This window comes from Hypomesus transpacificus, chromosome 8, assembly GCF_021917145.1.
Source record: "Hypomesus transpacificus isolate Combined female chromosome 8, fHypTra1, whole genome shotgun sequence".
NCBI classification, from domain to species: Eukaryota; Metazoa; Chordata; class Actinopteri; order Osmeriformes; family Osmeridae; genus Hypomesus; species Hypomesus transpacificus.
Window position 1 is genome coordinate 1,646,596 of NC_061067.1, and position 15,771 is coordinate 1,662,366.

The following is a 15,771-nucleotide window of genomic DNA, read 5'->3' on the forward strand; positions in this document are numbered from 1 at the left end:
CAGCTCTCAGGCTGTAACTCTTTACAGTGCTTAAGTCAATGTTCTACTAGAGGTGGAGGAGGAGAGAGGGGGAGGAGGTGGGGCAGAGGAAGAGAAAGGAGGAGTGCCCTCACCTTGTCTGCGGAGGAGATGGAGGTGATGAGAGAGGTGCCCAGCTCCAGACTCTTCCTGTGTTTGAGTTTGTGCCTGTCTCTCTCTTTATGCTTCTGTACAGGTAGGAGGGGGGAGAGAAGGAGGAGGGAGAGGACGGAGGGGGGAGAGAAGGAGGAGGGAGAGGACGGAGGGGGGAGAGGAGGGGGGAGAGAGGAGGGGGGAGAAAAGGGAGGGGGGGAGAGAGGAGGGGAGAGAGAAGGAGGAGGGAGAGGAGGGAGGGAGGAGGGGAAGAGAGTGAGGGAGGAGGGGGGGGTAGAGGGGGGGAGAGAGGAGATGAAAGGGATGAGTATAACCAAAAGACAATATTTCTGTACCTCCTGCCAAAATAAGAGGTGGAAGACAAGAAAATGTTTGAAAGACTGAAACAACTGAAAGATGAAATACTTAGGATGAAGAGAGAGCAAGAGAGAGGAGAGAGAGCCCTCATCCATCTCAAACAGTTTCTCGCTAGCATGGCACACCGAGATACCAGAGTAGCACAGAGCATGACATCAGGAATTCAGAGTGTGTGTTCGAGGGTGAGAAGGTGTTGAACAAGTGTGTCTGTCTGAGAGTGCGTGTGTGTGTACGTATGTGTGTGTCTTGATCCAATCAGGTCCCTGGTCTTGGAGAACACAGCTTCATTTGCACCCTGGTTCCAGCACCTTGTCACCATGAGGTTCCAGCACCTTGTCACCATGAGGGGCGTCAGAGCACAGACACATTTACACCTCTCTCTCTCTCTCTCACACACACACACACACACACACACACACACACACACACACACACACACACACACACACACACACACACACACACACACACACACACACACACACACACACACACACACACTTCTCGACACCCCCTCACACACCTCAGGGTGAAGCTGTGAAAATATGCAGCGCTCCTGAGAGCATGACACTCAACACGCCCCCCTCCGCCCCCCCCCCCCCCCCCCCCCCCCCCCGAGCTGGATGATGATTGGGCAGGTGCCGGTGGCTGTTCAGCCACTTCCTGTGAGGGAGCAACTACAACATCAAGAGACACTGGCTAAGTCAAGCTTCCTGTCTCAGCTTCTCCACACCACCTGGGAGAGTGTGTGTGTGTGTGTGGACAGCAGGATGGATTCTTGGGGATTCCCTTGTTGTTTTTCATTAACATTCCTTAGTGAAGGTGTTGATGGAGAGTGGCTAGGCTGAGAGGGTCGGGTAACACGCACACGCACGCACACACGCACGCACCCCAAAGAGAACACTCCCAGACTTTTTCAGGTGAAAACCTTCTGTCCAAGCAGTTGCCACGACAACCTCTCCCTTTTACACATGAGTAAAAGAAACCTCTCCCTTTTACACCCTGTTAAGCACTGAAAATATGTCATCTGGTGGGTGAATAAACCCCTTAGCTGCACTGGCTTTTGGAGAGCAGAGGAGGGAAAGAGGAGGAAGAGGGTGAGAGGGAAAGGAGGGAGAGGAGACAGAGGGAGAGAAGAGGGAGAGGAGACAGAGGGAGAGGAGGGAGAGGAGACAGAGGGAGAGGAGGGAGAGGAGACAGAGGGAGAGGAGACAGAGTGAGAGAAGAGGGAGAGGAGACAGAGGGAGAGAGGAAGGAGAGGAGACAGAGGGAGAGAAGAGGGAGAGGAGACAGAGGGAGAGGAGGGAGAGGAGGGAGAGGGAGAGAAGAGGGAGAGGAGACAGAGGGAGAGGAGGGAGAGGAGACAGAGGGAGAGGAGGGAGAGGAGACAGAGGGAGAGAAGAGGGAGAGGAGACAGAGGGAGAGGAGGGAGAGGAGACAGAGGGAGAGGAGGGAGCGGGAGAGAGGAAGGAGAGGAGACAGAGGGAGAGAAGAGGGAGAGGAGACAGAGGGAGAGGAGACAGAGGGAGAGGAGGGAGAGGAGACAGAGGGAGAGGAGACAGAGGGAGAGGAGACAGAGGGAGAGGAGGGAGAGGAGACAGAGGGAGAGAAGGGAGAGGAGACAGAGGGAGAGAAGAGGGAGAGGACACAGAGGGAGAGGAGGGAGAGGAGACAGAGGGAGAGGAGACAGAGGGAGAGGAGACAGAGGGAGAGGAGGGAGAGGAGACAGAGGGAGAGAAGAGGGAGAGGAGACAGAGGGAGAGGAGACAGAGGGAGAGAAGGGAGAGGAGACAGAGGGAGAGAAGAGGGAGAGGAGACAGAGGGAGAGGAGGGAGAGGAGACAGAGGGAGAGAAGGGAGAGGAGACAGAGGGAGAGAATAGGGAGAGGAGACAGAGGGAGAGGAGGGAGAGGAGACAGAGGGAGAGGAGGGAGAGGGAGAGAGGAAGGAGAGGAGACAGAGGGAGAGGAGAGGGAGAGGAGACAGAGGGAGAGGAGACAGAGGGAGAGGAGGGAGAGGAGACAGAGGGAGAGAAGAGGGAGAGGAGACAGAGGGAGAGGAGACAGAGGGAGAGGAGGGAGAGGAGACAGAGGGAGAGGAGACAGAGGGAGAGGAGACAGAGGGAGAGGAGACAGAGGGAGAGGAGGGAGAGGAGACAGAGGGAGAGAAGAGGGAGAGGAGACAGAGGGAGAGGAGACAGAGGGAGAGGAGACAGAGGGAGAGGAGACAGAGGGAGAGGAGGGAGAGGGAGAGAAGAGGGAGAGGAGACCGAGGGAGAGGAGGGAGATGAGACAGAGGGAGAGGAGGGAGAGGAGACAGAGGAGACAGAGGGAGAGGAGGGAGAGGGAGAGGAGACAGAGGGAGAGGAGACAGAGGGAGAGGAGACAGAGGAGACAGAGGGAGAGAAGAGGGAGAGGAGACAGAGGGAGAGGAGACAGAGGGAGAGAGGAGACAGAGGGAGAGGAGAGGGAAACACTAGGCCTTAGACTAAAGCCTGCTGCCCAGGTCAGGGGACATGGGGAGCAAAAAACGAAGGAAAGAGAGAGAGAGGAAGGGGGAGGTGGGGGAAAATAATCCTCCCTATCCCGGCAGACACTCCCCTGGGCTCCTGCAGGCTCTCTGACCAGGAAAGTGTGTGTGTGTGTGTGTGTATGTGTGTGTGTGTGTGTGTGTGTGTGTGTGTGTGTGTGTGTGTAGGCTAGTTCTAAGCGGCTGGTTGGTGTTTTCATCCCGTTGCTGTTTGGCTGCAGGGTTGAGCATTAGCTAGGTATCCATCTAGGCTTCTTAACCTCTCTCTCTCTCTTGTACACACACACACACACACACATCTGAGTCTTCTGACCTCTGACTCCGGAATGCAGAGGGGAGGGAGTGTGTGTGTGTGTGTGTGTGTGTGGAGGGGGGATGGGCTCGTTGGGTAATGCAAATCAGGCAGCACTAACAAAAGGCAAGACAGAGAGGGAAACCTTGGCATACCACACACACACACACACGTACGCATGCACACACATAAACACACACACCAGGAGAAGGTTTAGGTTTACTGACAGAGGACTGATGAACATACCAAAAATGTACCAAAAATAAATCACATGTAGGGGGTAAACAACAACGTACAGAGAGAAAGAAAATATAAGAATAAATAAAATAAAAACTAAAATTGGAAAGTGAAGAGGAGAGGATTTAGAACTAGCACAATATCCAATCAGAGCACAAGAGCATCCTCCAATGATGGAGGTGGAATCAGGGGGAAGGCCAATCGGGTGATGGAGACAGATAGATACAAGCTTCTGATGTCAGAGGGGGAGGAAGGAGGGAGGAGAGAAGAAGGAGGGAGGGAGGGGAGGGACGAGGAGTACAAGGCCAGGAAACTCCAGACTCTTGTTTGGGCACCTTTAACAACCCAGCCTTCTATTTCCCCGTCTTTGTGGTGAAAGCACAGATCTCCATGTCGCAGGCGGAGGGCTGGCCATCTGCTTAGACCATCCCCAGCACGTCCACATGTGAGGCGGGCAGCTAGCCAGGGAGAAGGCTGCCTGAGCAGAGCTGCTAACAAGGTCTTGGAGTGAGGGGAAAAGAGGAGAGGTCTGATGGCTGGTCAGATAAACATAACGCTCTTTCTGCTGTCGACGGATGACCACAGCAGCGCTACTGGGAGGGAGGTGTTACTGTTGTTGCACGGTGCCTGGGAGATGAGATGTGGGTCTCAGTGTTTCCCACAGATTAGAAAGCTATATGTGGCGGGGGGGGGGGGGGGGGGGGGGGGGGGGTGTTGTTTCATGTCAGACCGGGGGGGGGTCGAAATAATTCACAAAATCAATCAACAACAACAAACAAATAATTTCTGCATATGCAGGTAGCGACGCTGCATACAGGGTGCTAAATAACTATTTAACTGGTCGGCTCCATGACGCCGGGTAAGTAGCTAGCTCTTGAAACTTCTCACCAAAACAACGAAGGGGAACCTTCGATTAAGACATGTCCGTCGGTACCTAGCGAAAAGTAGCCTCAACTTTCCTAGACCTTTAGCTACGGCACTAATGCTGAAGGCTCGCTGATGTAGCTGTCGGTCTCACTAGAACGGCGTATGCATCGTTGCTAACGTGTGCTGACGTAGTGACTGTGTGTGTATGTGAGAAAGACGCGTGCGTGAAAGAGACGGAGGGAGAGCAGGGAAAGGAAATGCAGCTGAACGAATACGCTGCGTGTTTTTACCTAAATAGCGATAAAAAAAAATGTTTACGAAACGCAATGTGTGGCGGCCGGTGTTGATTCTGTGGCGCACCGCCACAAATTAGTCTATGTGTGGAAAACACTGGGTCTTCTGCACTGTGTCTGGGACATGCAGTCTTCCTGGACTCTGACCAGCACATCTGCACATGTGCATGTACTGTGTGTGTGTGTGTGTGTGTGTGAATGTACTGTATTTATGTGTGTGTATGTATATATTTCTGTGCTCGCACAGAGAAAGAGCAGAGAGGGAGAGACGAAAGGCAGCGGCAAAACATCAAGATGCTTTTCTTTCTTTCCAAAGAGATGTTGTGGATGAGATGGGGTGTCGTGTTCCTGGTTGACACACTGAGTCATGGTTGCAGGTATGTGTGAAGATCTGCGTTTGTTTTGGCATCAGAAGCTGCTTTACAGGTAACATGCATTCAAGCTAAGCAGGGACAGCTCCACAAACTAACTGTACAAAGAAATAGGTTGGTGAGATGATCAACAAAAACAAGTAAATAAAATATTTGTATCCGATTCCCAGACTTCTCATTCCCTCCTTCCCCCCTCCCTCTTTCTCTCCCTCTTTCTCTCCCTCCTTTTCTCCCTCTTTCTCTCCCTCCTTCTCTCCCTCCTTCTCTCCCTCTTTCTCTCCCTCCTTCTCTCCCTCCTTCTCTCCCTCCTTTTCTCCCTCTTTCTCTCCCTCCTTCTCTCCCTCCTTCTCTCCCCTCCCTCCTCCCCCTCTCCTGAGTGTTTGTTGCTTTTAGTCAGTAAACAGATCCAGTATCAGGGCTGCTTCCTGCAGCGCAGAGAGTGGCCTCCCGCCGTCCAATACAACACGCCGACCGTTACCATGGAGACGCCGCCACGGCGACGAGGAGGAGGGAGAGAGCAGCGACTAGATGCGTTTACTGTAACCACCTCCCCCCTCCTGCCTCCCCTCTCAACAGCCAGGTGAGGAGAGCCCCCTGTAGCGTTGGTCTGGGATCAGGCTGCTGCAGGCCCCGGTGCAGGTCCAGCTGACCCAAGACCTGTGGGACTGCAGGTCCAGCTGATCCAGGACCTGTGGGACTACAGGTCCAGCTGACCCAGGACCTGTGGGACTGCAGGTCCAGCTGATCCAGGACCTGTGGTCAGAGGCTGCGATGAAGGCCGATGAGGCCAGGTAACACAGACCGTTCGTCGACACACTTCTGATCTTTCTAGGGTTGGATGATCAAACAATCCAGGTGGAGACCAGACGGACGACCAGGAGAGACCAGACTACCAGGGGACACCAGACTACCAGGAGAGACCAGACTACCAGGAGAGACCAGACTACCAGGAGAGACCAGACTACCAGGGGACACCAGACTACCAGGAGAGACCAGACTACCAGGAGAGACCAGAGTACCAGGAGAGACCAGAGTACCAGGAGAGACCAGACTACCATGAGAGACCAAACTACCAGGAGAGACCAAACTACCGTTTCAAGACAAGAACACCCTGGTTCTAGTTTAAGACACCAAAGGAACCTCTACTAATGTACTAACCCCCCCCCCCCCCCTCCCTCCCAGCCCCAGACAGGAAGTCTCTCTGCCCTTGTCCGGTTCAGTGCTCCAGTGTCAGCGCTGAGCTCCGGGGCCCTAGGGGCCCCTCCCCGGCCGCTGTAACTCAAACCCCTGCACCCCGCCTGGGCTTAACACACAGGCAGCAGGGGGGCGGCGGGGGAGGGGCCAGCGTGCCGGACAGAGGCTCTGCTGATTGCCAAAGAGATTAGAGATCAGAGGGGAGGAGGGGGTGACGGCAGGGGGGAGGGGGGTGATGAGAGGGGGAGAGGGAGGGAGGAGAGAGAAAGAGAGACAGAAAAGGGGGGAAGAGAGGTTGAGGAGAGGGGGGGGGGGGTGGAGAGCAGGAAGATTGTGTGATGGCTCTTCTTTCAGCTGTAAGGATCAAGTCATTCAGGAGATGAAAGGAAGAGCTGTTCCCCTGTGTGACAGGGGAGAAAGAGAGAGAGAGAGAGAGAGAGAGAGAGAGAGAGAGAGAGAGAGAGAGAGAGAGAGAGGAATGACAGAGGGGAAGAGGGAGAGCAAGAGGGTGACAGAGAGAGGGGGGGAGAGAGCTAAAGAAAGAGAAAGAAACAGATCATCTGTTTTCTGATGTAATCCCAGTCTCACCTTGGACACACACACGCGTTAACTGAGCCAGAAGATGCAGATCTCAGACACACACACGTTAACTGAGCCAGAAGATGCAGATCTCATGAGGAACATCAGGCACTCGCCACAGCAACACTCAATGACATAATCAGTGTTCATATCAGACAGCTAACCCTAACACCAGTTGAGTGGCATTCTCAGACCCACACAAGAGGCCCAGGGTCAGGGTTCAGAGGTCAACCCAGGGTTCAGAGGTTGGAGAGGGTGTTGTCTCCTGTAGTAGCTACCATCATACAGACACTTTTAAGTGTATACATGTTTGGATGAATACCGTAGCCATGTTTGTGATCTAAACAGTGGGTAGGACTGGTGTGTGTGTGTGTGTGTCTGTGTGTGTGTGCGTGTGTGTGTGTGTGACGCACCAGTTTGCTGTAGTGGTATTTGCAGTATCCACAGTACTTCACATTGTCTGCATCCGATCCTTGCTCCTCACACAGCAACCCAGCAAACTGGGCACTGCAGGACAGAGAGAGACAGAGAGACAGAGAGAGACAGAGAAACAGACAGAGAGAGACAGAGAGACAGACAGAGAGACAGACAGAGAGAGAGACAGAGAGAGACAGAGAAAGAGACAGAGAGACAGACAGAGAGACAGACAGAGAGACAGAGAGAGAGAGAGACAGAGAGAGACAGAGAAAGAGACAGAGAGAGACAGAGAGACAGACAGAGAGACAGACAGAGAGAGAGACAGAGAGAGACAGAGAAAGAGACAGAGAGACAGACAGAGAGACAGACAGAGAGACAGAGAGAGAGACAGAGAGACAGACAGAGAGAGACAGCTTAGTTTTTCCGACAGTGCTGTCTGTGGCCAAAGACACTGTCTTCTCAACATAAGCTACTAATAAAGTTGGGAGGGATTGACTGGGCTTCACCATGTGACGTGGAAGGCCTGTCGGCAGCCATGTTTATTACAGGTCATACAGGCACCCGAGGCCGCTTTACTCTCTCTGCCCTGGTCTTCACAGATGTAGCACGTCTACACACACACACACACACACACACACACACACACACACACACACACACACACACACACACACACACACACACACACACACACACACACACACACACACAGAATAAAAGACACATTAAAACATACAGGCAAAGAGCATGTGGTGTGTGTGTGTGTGTGGTGTGTGGTGTGGTGTGTAGATACCTTGTTGTAGCGATCGTGAGGTACAGACTGCAGCACAATGGGTTCCATAGTGGACACGTTGGCAAACTCCACCTCCGGAATATAGAGAGCACACACCACATGGGCCCAGCCTAAACACACACACACGCACTTTAAAATCTGAGTACACACACCACAAAAGGTTTAATATTTGATAATGCACAAACACACTCACACAAGCATGTGGGAAGAGGGAGGGAGGGAGGGAGGGAGGGAGGGAGGGAGGGAGGGAGGGAGGGAGGGAGGGAGGGAGGGAGGGAGGGAGGGAGGGAGGGAGGGAGGGAGGGAGGGAGGGAGGGAGGGAGGGAGGGAGGGAGGGAGGGAGGGAGGTTGGAGTTTGAGGTGAATGAGAGGTCAGATGGTGATGGAAGCTTCTTCACGTTGGGGTGTCTGTTATTCTCATTGCAAGAACAAAAACAGGCTTAAACTTACAGTTGACCCTCTGACCTGTCTTTGACTCTGCAGGGGGGGCAGGGGGCGGGGAAACCAGGGGAGGGTGTGAAAGGGGGATGTTGTTGTTTTGAAGTCCCTCCAAGAATTTGGCAAGGGCCAATAAAACAGGGCTATAAAACCAGGGTTGATTCCACAAGGGCTACACACACACACTCTCTCACATACACACCTCCTTGGTGTTCGATACGTTATACAACCCCACATAAATGCTACAGGCGAGAACAAGCAGGGTGTCGATAAAAACATGAGCACATAACTCAGGCAGGGTCTGTACATGATCTAACTCCAGCTGCTGCTACTGTGTGACCCTTATACGTGTATCTGTTTGTTCTTCCTTGGTTAGAGATGGGAAGTAACAAAGTACAAATACCTTTTCTGGTATTAGTACTATTTATTTTTCTGACAACTTTTAACTTTGACCACTTAAATTTACACAAATATCTGTACTTTCTCCTTCTTACATTTTCAAGCCAGTCTCATTACTTTAGATTTAATCGGATGTGATGGCAAAATGTTTACTCTCCTTTCACTGTTTGTGCAGAAAGGTTGAGTTAAGAATAAAATAATTACTAGACACCTTTTTTTGTCAATGTTGTTTTTTTGGAAAGTTTAAAAAAATATTAAAGTTTCCAAAGAAAACGAGACACTGTGTCGTGTGTTTAATAGAGTTTAGATTATTATTATTTTTGGAGGGGGGGGAGGGAGAATGTGGGAGGGATGGAGAGACAGAAGGAGGGAGGTAGAGAGAATGTGTCTCTCTCTCACACAGCATGTTTACAGTCTCCACTGTGACCTCCAGATGAACCTAAAGGATCCCCAACACACACACATGACCCAACCTCACACAGTGCCCTAGCCCCAACACACACACGAGCTCTAGAGGAGAGGATGAGCAGTAAACACACACACACACACGTGTGTAAGTATGTATACGTGTGTGTGTTTGTGTGTGGGTATGTGTGGGTGTGTGTGTGTGTATACACGTGTGTGTGTGTGTCAGAGACAGGAAGTCTTCTTACCGCCGTTGTCTGTCCTCTTCAGGGCGCCATCTTTGTGGGGACACAGCTCACACCTCTAGAGAGACCAGCAGAGAGAGATCAGCTAGGCTTGTATCTCTATGGAGAGAGATCAGCTAGGCTTGTATCTCTACAGAGAGAGATCAGCTAGGCTTGTATCTCTATGGAGAGAGATCAGCTAGGCTTGTATCTCTACAGAGAGAGATCAGCTAGGCTTGTATCTCTATGGAGAGAGATCAGCTAGGCTTGTATCTCTACAGAGAGAGATCAGCTAGACTTGTTGTATCTCTATTGAGAGAGATCCTTTAGGCTTGTATCTCTACAGAGATCAGCCATCTTGTAAACAGTAAAGCTACATGTGTCTAAGAAAGTGTACAACTACAGACTGTGCACGTGTGTATTGGAGGGAATTACTATCTTGGCTATAAGCCACCCCCCCAACTGTCTTCACTATCACTCTGTTAGGGCTTCTTCCCTTTTCACTCTGTGTGTGTGTGTGTGTGTGTGTGTGTGTGTGTGTGTGTGTGTGTGTGAGAGTTGTTTTGATATTTCCTGCCCATCACAAACCCTGGCTTTTCTGAAGTTTGCAGGCTTTCAGAGTAATACACAATAGTGCACAAGACCATACACTAGTGCACGTAACACTTATTGAGGGACTTGTTGCACTTGTTGGTTAGTTGAAACTGATTTAACTTTTTGTACTCGCTGTGAATTATATTATTGTTGCTTCCTTTCCCACAGGTACACTTGTACTTTTGAGGTTTATGTTGTTTAATTGTAATTTGTTTAACAACATGCTCTTTATGTTTCTTCCCATTGGCACTTATTTGCTTTTCATATGGTATGCTTCATGTTTTGGCTACCCACAATGTTTTGGGGGCTCTCTCTTTTTTCATGACTTTTAAAAGCGTCTGCTAAATGAATAAATGTAAATGCACGAGGCCTACACTAGTGCACGAAGCTGTATGCTAGTGCACGAGATCATACTATAATAGTACACATGGCTGTATGCTAGTGCACGAGGCCATACTATAGTGCACAAGGTCGTACGCTTGTGCACGAGACCATACGCTAGTGCACGACAGTACGTTAGTGCACGAGGCCATCGCATGGTTTACAACTTCACAAGTCAGTTTCCAGAGCAGAGATTTGACTGAAGACCCTGCAGGCAGGTAGGTGAGCTACACCTGGGTAGCACAGGTGAGTGAAGGGCAGCAGGAAACCTATCCTCAGCAGTGTGGATTTCCAACAGCAGGGTTAGGTAGAGCGCTTCACTGCAGATCGAGAGGTGGCACAGTTCAAACCCCCACCTGATACATGAGTACATTCTCAGGCGTTGGTGATGTTTGGGTGTTCAGGAGAGAGAGGGGGGAGAGGGGGGGAAGAGAGAGGAGAGAGAGGAGAGAAGAGAGGGGGGGGAGAGAGAAGAAAGAAGAGAGGCAGAGTCCAGGTTAACTCACCACTCTGGCAGCTCTTTCTTGAGACTCACACTTCCTGCAGAACCAGGGTCCTGTGGGCACCTGCACAATGCCGTAGCAAGCTGGGGGAGGGGGGAGGGACCGGGGTCAGTCACACACAGCGCTTAGTACACTCACACATTAAGTAACTATTACACTAATAAACACTTCGGAGCACACATAACCCAAACATGCGCACATACGTCAACCTCAAACCAATACAAGCTACTTGACCAGAGGAAAGGAGGAATTTACACATAGCCTACAACATGCTCAGATCATCTGCGATCTCTCTACATCATCCACCAACAGCCCAAATATACGGGAGTGTTATTCAATACGGTTTATAAACTACAGTTCATATGATACAGGTGACAGTTGGGGGGGGGGGGGGCTTTGTGTCTTGTTCAACTGACTGATAACCCTGCTACTGTACTACAAATCGTGTTACTGTTAAAATCTTCTGACACCTCCTTGAATAAGTGTCTGTTCTTGCTATATAAACAAGATTGACAGTGACACAATAACAGTACACGTTCCCTGAAGAAATGTTGCAGCAGCAGGATAAAGCGGTAACTATACCACGTGGTACTGTTGACAGAAACAAGTTTGCATGTTTAGATGAAGGTTAGCTACTTTGCTAGCTACTACAGTATATAGTGCTAACAGTTAATATTCGGTAATATGATAGTAAGTTTCGTAAAAATCGATGCTAATTACAGCTCGATGCTAAAGTTCAACGTAGCCTACACAAGCCATCTGGCGACTGGTGTTTATTTTCTAATTGAACTGCTAGAGCTAGCAACTGCTGCTAGCCACTGCTGGCTAGGCCACAAGATATGGTACATTATCCATCAAAATACCTAACTTGCTCGTGACGGACGCGTCAGTCATATACAAAATGTGTTACACATCCAAATAGCCTGGATCCTACGGCTAGGCTAGCTCACGGACGCAACGGAGAATTGTTGCACGTCATGGACTCAAGCATGGTCTCTACTCTCTAACAGACTTTACAGCAAATACACTGAATCTTTCTGGTTCAGACAGGCGGCGAGAGTCTGCAGCTAGCTTGCTGACCCGGGCCCTGACATAAATGTGACCGCAACTGAAATGACCCAGTCTCGCAAAGTTGAAGTAATGTTGCTTTAGTATGTTCAGACATAAACTAACAAGCTAACCAACAAGGTAGCTAACGTCAACGTAAAAGCTGCAGTAACCTAGATAGCTAGCCTAGTAGTGGTGCTAGACCGTAAGTGACAAGGATAACATAGCTATCGGGGTTAGCATTAGCTATCATAGCCCGTTGTGGAACACCAAAGGGGCAATATGAAACTAGCTAGGTATCTAGGCTATATGTTGTAATCTTAGGGGGTGCATACCTTGGTGAACAGCAACATTGCAACCATGACCATCGCAGTAGACGAGTGGGTTCTCTGCCCAGCCTCTCTCGTCTGAGCATACACAGCAACCTCCAATCATCTCCTTCATATTATTCACCAAGATATCGTCGTCCGCTGCCAGACACCTCTCGCCGGAGACCATCTACGGAGAAAGCGAACATGCAACTGCTCTGAAGATGGCCCAAAACCTAAGTAGAATATTCTATTCTTTCCCCCGCGACACTGCTTTAAGTCCCTGTTGGGCGAAGGATCATGTTTTAGTCGTGTTTACATTCCTTCTCGGTAGCGTTTTTTTCTCAGCACAATGTCCACTTCATGGCGCGATCCAGAAGAGGCGACATCGTCGTCGGAAAGCGGAAGTGCGTAGCACGTAAGGTTCCTGTGTACGTGCCTGACAGCGCTGCGGCGACAGGTTGTGATTGGTTCATGAAAAGAGTTGGGCCATTTTGGTTCCACATGGCGATGCTTTGTAAACTTTGTAGCACTTTGAGGTTCCGAATCATAACAAGGAACTTTGTAACAAATCGTTGATGTGAGTATTTTCAGAATAATGGCGTGCAACACGGAACACCAACGCACAGTGAGAGATAAAATAATAGCCTGAGGTTCAAGACGAATATGATATTGATACAGTGGTATTAGATAGGCTACATTTAATTGTTTGTAGAACAATATAGAAGAAATGTAGACCTATGAGCGCGCGCACTACGTGTATATGTGAAAGTGTGTGGAGCGAGGTCAGAAAGTGACACATCAACAGAAGGAAACATAGATTAGCTTATAAACATTACTATTATAACTGTGGGCCTGCGCATGGTATTGGGTTTCTCCCACTGAAGAAAGAATCCGTCTATTTTAATCTGCGATTCAGAACAACATGAAACATCTTAAAGAGACGTATTATAGGCTTATTTTATCCCAATACGCAAAATAGTTTTAATTTGCCTATATGTTGTAGCCTAATATCATAAGGATGCTACAGCACGTTCATGGTTACTCTTGAACAGCAGCAGCGTGCATCGCCGATTCCTCTGAGCGCGCCTGCAAGCTCTTGGTTTCCAGAGAAACATAATGACTTGCCAATAATGCGTGAGAGCACACGAGCGTCCTCCGTGTAATATGGTGAGCAAGAGGTCCCTGGCAGTGCCTGGCCATTGTTTGCTTTAATTTCAAATTGCTCAAATGCTCCAGTCGACGCTCTACAAAAAGAGGGGAAAAGGGAAAGGGAGCACAAAAAAAGAAAAGGGGAAAAAAAGTGAATTGTGTGGCAGGGGAGAACCTATTAGAGCACGAGAGAACAAAGGCGAGCAAAGGCGGGGCAGCTGTTGAAGGGGCCGTAGCTACTGAAACACTGAAATAGCAAATGATTTTTTACAACTTGCACTTGATTAAGTCTAAGTTTACCCGTAGCCTACATGTGCGGTCGGTTGTTGGAGACAAGACAGTCTAGTGTGGGGGTGGTGGGGGGCAAAATGACATTAACGCTGCCTGCCATCATTATCGTTTATAAACTAATTAGAGCCATTTTACGGGATTTCATAAGGAAAGCTCACATTTTGTTCACAGGCTTACAGTCTGTCTGCTATTTTAGACATGCACAAATCTATAGTCTAACAACGTGGCATTACAACAGTCACGTATAGTTTACCTAAACAGATTTACGAAAAAAGCACCGTCCATACTCGTGTAAAAAAAACATTTCTAACATCGAACAGTGATTTTCTTGCGTGATTAAAAGCCTAGTCAAAGTGCAAAGGGGCGAATCGGTTTGGTGGTCCTTGCCTTGCCTGAAGTATCAGTGATAACCTGTTATTGTCTTTATTATTTAACTTTGTCGAATTCATACAAAAATCTGGAACATTTACTTTTCAGAAGTCAGAGGCTGCACATTCAAAAACACAATTCCAGAGTAGGCTAGGTTAAAGTCTAATCTGAGGAAAGGCAGTAAAGTAGCCTATCTAAGGATTAAGGTTGAGGTATAATTCAACATCGCAACTGCTGTGTGAAGGATAGGCTATAGGCCTATTCGTGATAGCTTAGATTGTTCAGCCTTTATCTTACATCAGAAATACGAAGAACGTCTTTTTGGTGGCTGTTCTTCATGTTACGTCATCTCCGGTCTGTCACAGTGCCATTCTTACACAACAACAAACAAACTTGTGCAGCCTATGAAAAATGGCGGAACAGTTCGAAAAAGCATGAACAACAGACCTGTAGATGGGTGTGGACGGTGTCGACCTTCACACTGTCTGATCATACAGCTATCCGATTTGGCAGCACATTGACTTGTTATTCGTGTAAACACTGTGTCAACATATATATGGCATAACTAATAAATTGCTTTTTTCTCGGTAACTCCCGTTTAACACTTCTCCTCCAAGCCAACATTGACATCAATATGTTCTTGAATATCTGTCACATATCTGACACAGCCTGGCGGCGTCCATAGCCTATACTTCATTCTATCAACTGCTGATGGTTCTAACAATACCGGAAACGTATAATTACACAGTGTGTAATTGCTGATTAGCGCGGTGTGTGAGTGTGTCTGTGTGTGTGAGTGAGAACGTGAGAGAGGGAGAAATATAGCCTACCTATAGCTTGTTAATATAAGAAACTTTATGGGTACATGGCGTGTTTAACAGATGCCAGTCAAGTCCTTTCAATCAGAATGAGCTTGTCGTTTACCAACAACGGTGGGGGTGATGGGTCGTAATAAAAAATGTTCGCTCTGATTCATTATGACCGTTTCTTAGTTTAATTTCAGATGATGTTTTTTTTGCTCCTCGTGTGCAAGGAAGTAATGTACGTTTTACAGAGCAATTCATCTACTGTCTGGGTTATCATTAGAAGATTAGCTGTGCTTCACCAAACCCACATTTCCTAAATCATGGTGACATGACCACACTAAACATAAACATAGTGGACCGTGCCATACCATTAACTTAATGTGTGTGTGGTTCGTGTTTGGGAGTGCACGTGCGTGCACGTGGCCTGTTTGACGAGGTCGAACGCTGAGCTTCATAAAAATTTCTTTAATTAGCCTAAGCTATAGAAAATACAACAAACAAAAAAAAACAGACTACAAATGTACTATAATTTTGTGGATGGGATTCAAATAATATTTTTTAGCCCTACTAAATTATCTCGTTATAAATGCAGCTGACTGTAAATAACTACTAGCCTACTATGCTATTACAATGAATGTAATAGCCTTTATATGATTAATCTGTTACACATCAGACGTGTTTTGATCAACATATGTTTCATTGATACAAGGTTGTGGGGAGGCACATACATAAAAGTGAATTAATAATCAACAATGTAACAACAACATTTAATTGGATGCTGTAGTCTATCGCTC

At 48.7% G+C, this 15,771-nt stretch overlaps 1 protein-coding gene across 1 annotated transcript; it reads right to left on the bottom strand.

The window, feature by feature from the left end:
• Positions 1–32: 32 nt before the first annotated feature.
• mllt10 (MLLT10 histone lysine methyltransferase DOT1L cofactor) lies at positions 33–12,772 on the bottom strand. The gene is made up of 7 exons (XM_047023587.1): positions 12,387–12,772; positions 11,008–11,087; positions 9,551–9,605; positions 8,061–8,170; positions 7,774–7,877; positions 7,264–7,357; positions 33–206 (listed from the first exon to the last, which is right to left on the bottom strand). Exons 1-7 carry the CDS (start codon positions 12,547–12,549, stop codon positions 36–38), a joined length of 777 nt encoding a protein of 258 aa, XP_046879543.1. The 5' UTR covers positions 12,550–12,772; the 3' UTR covers positions 33–35.
• Positions 12,773–15,771: the final 2,999 nt, after the last annotated feature.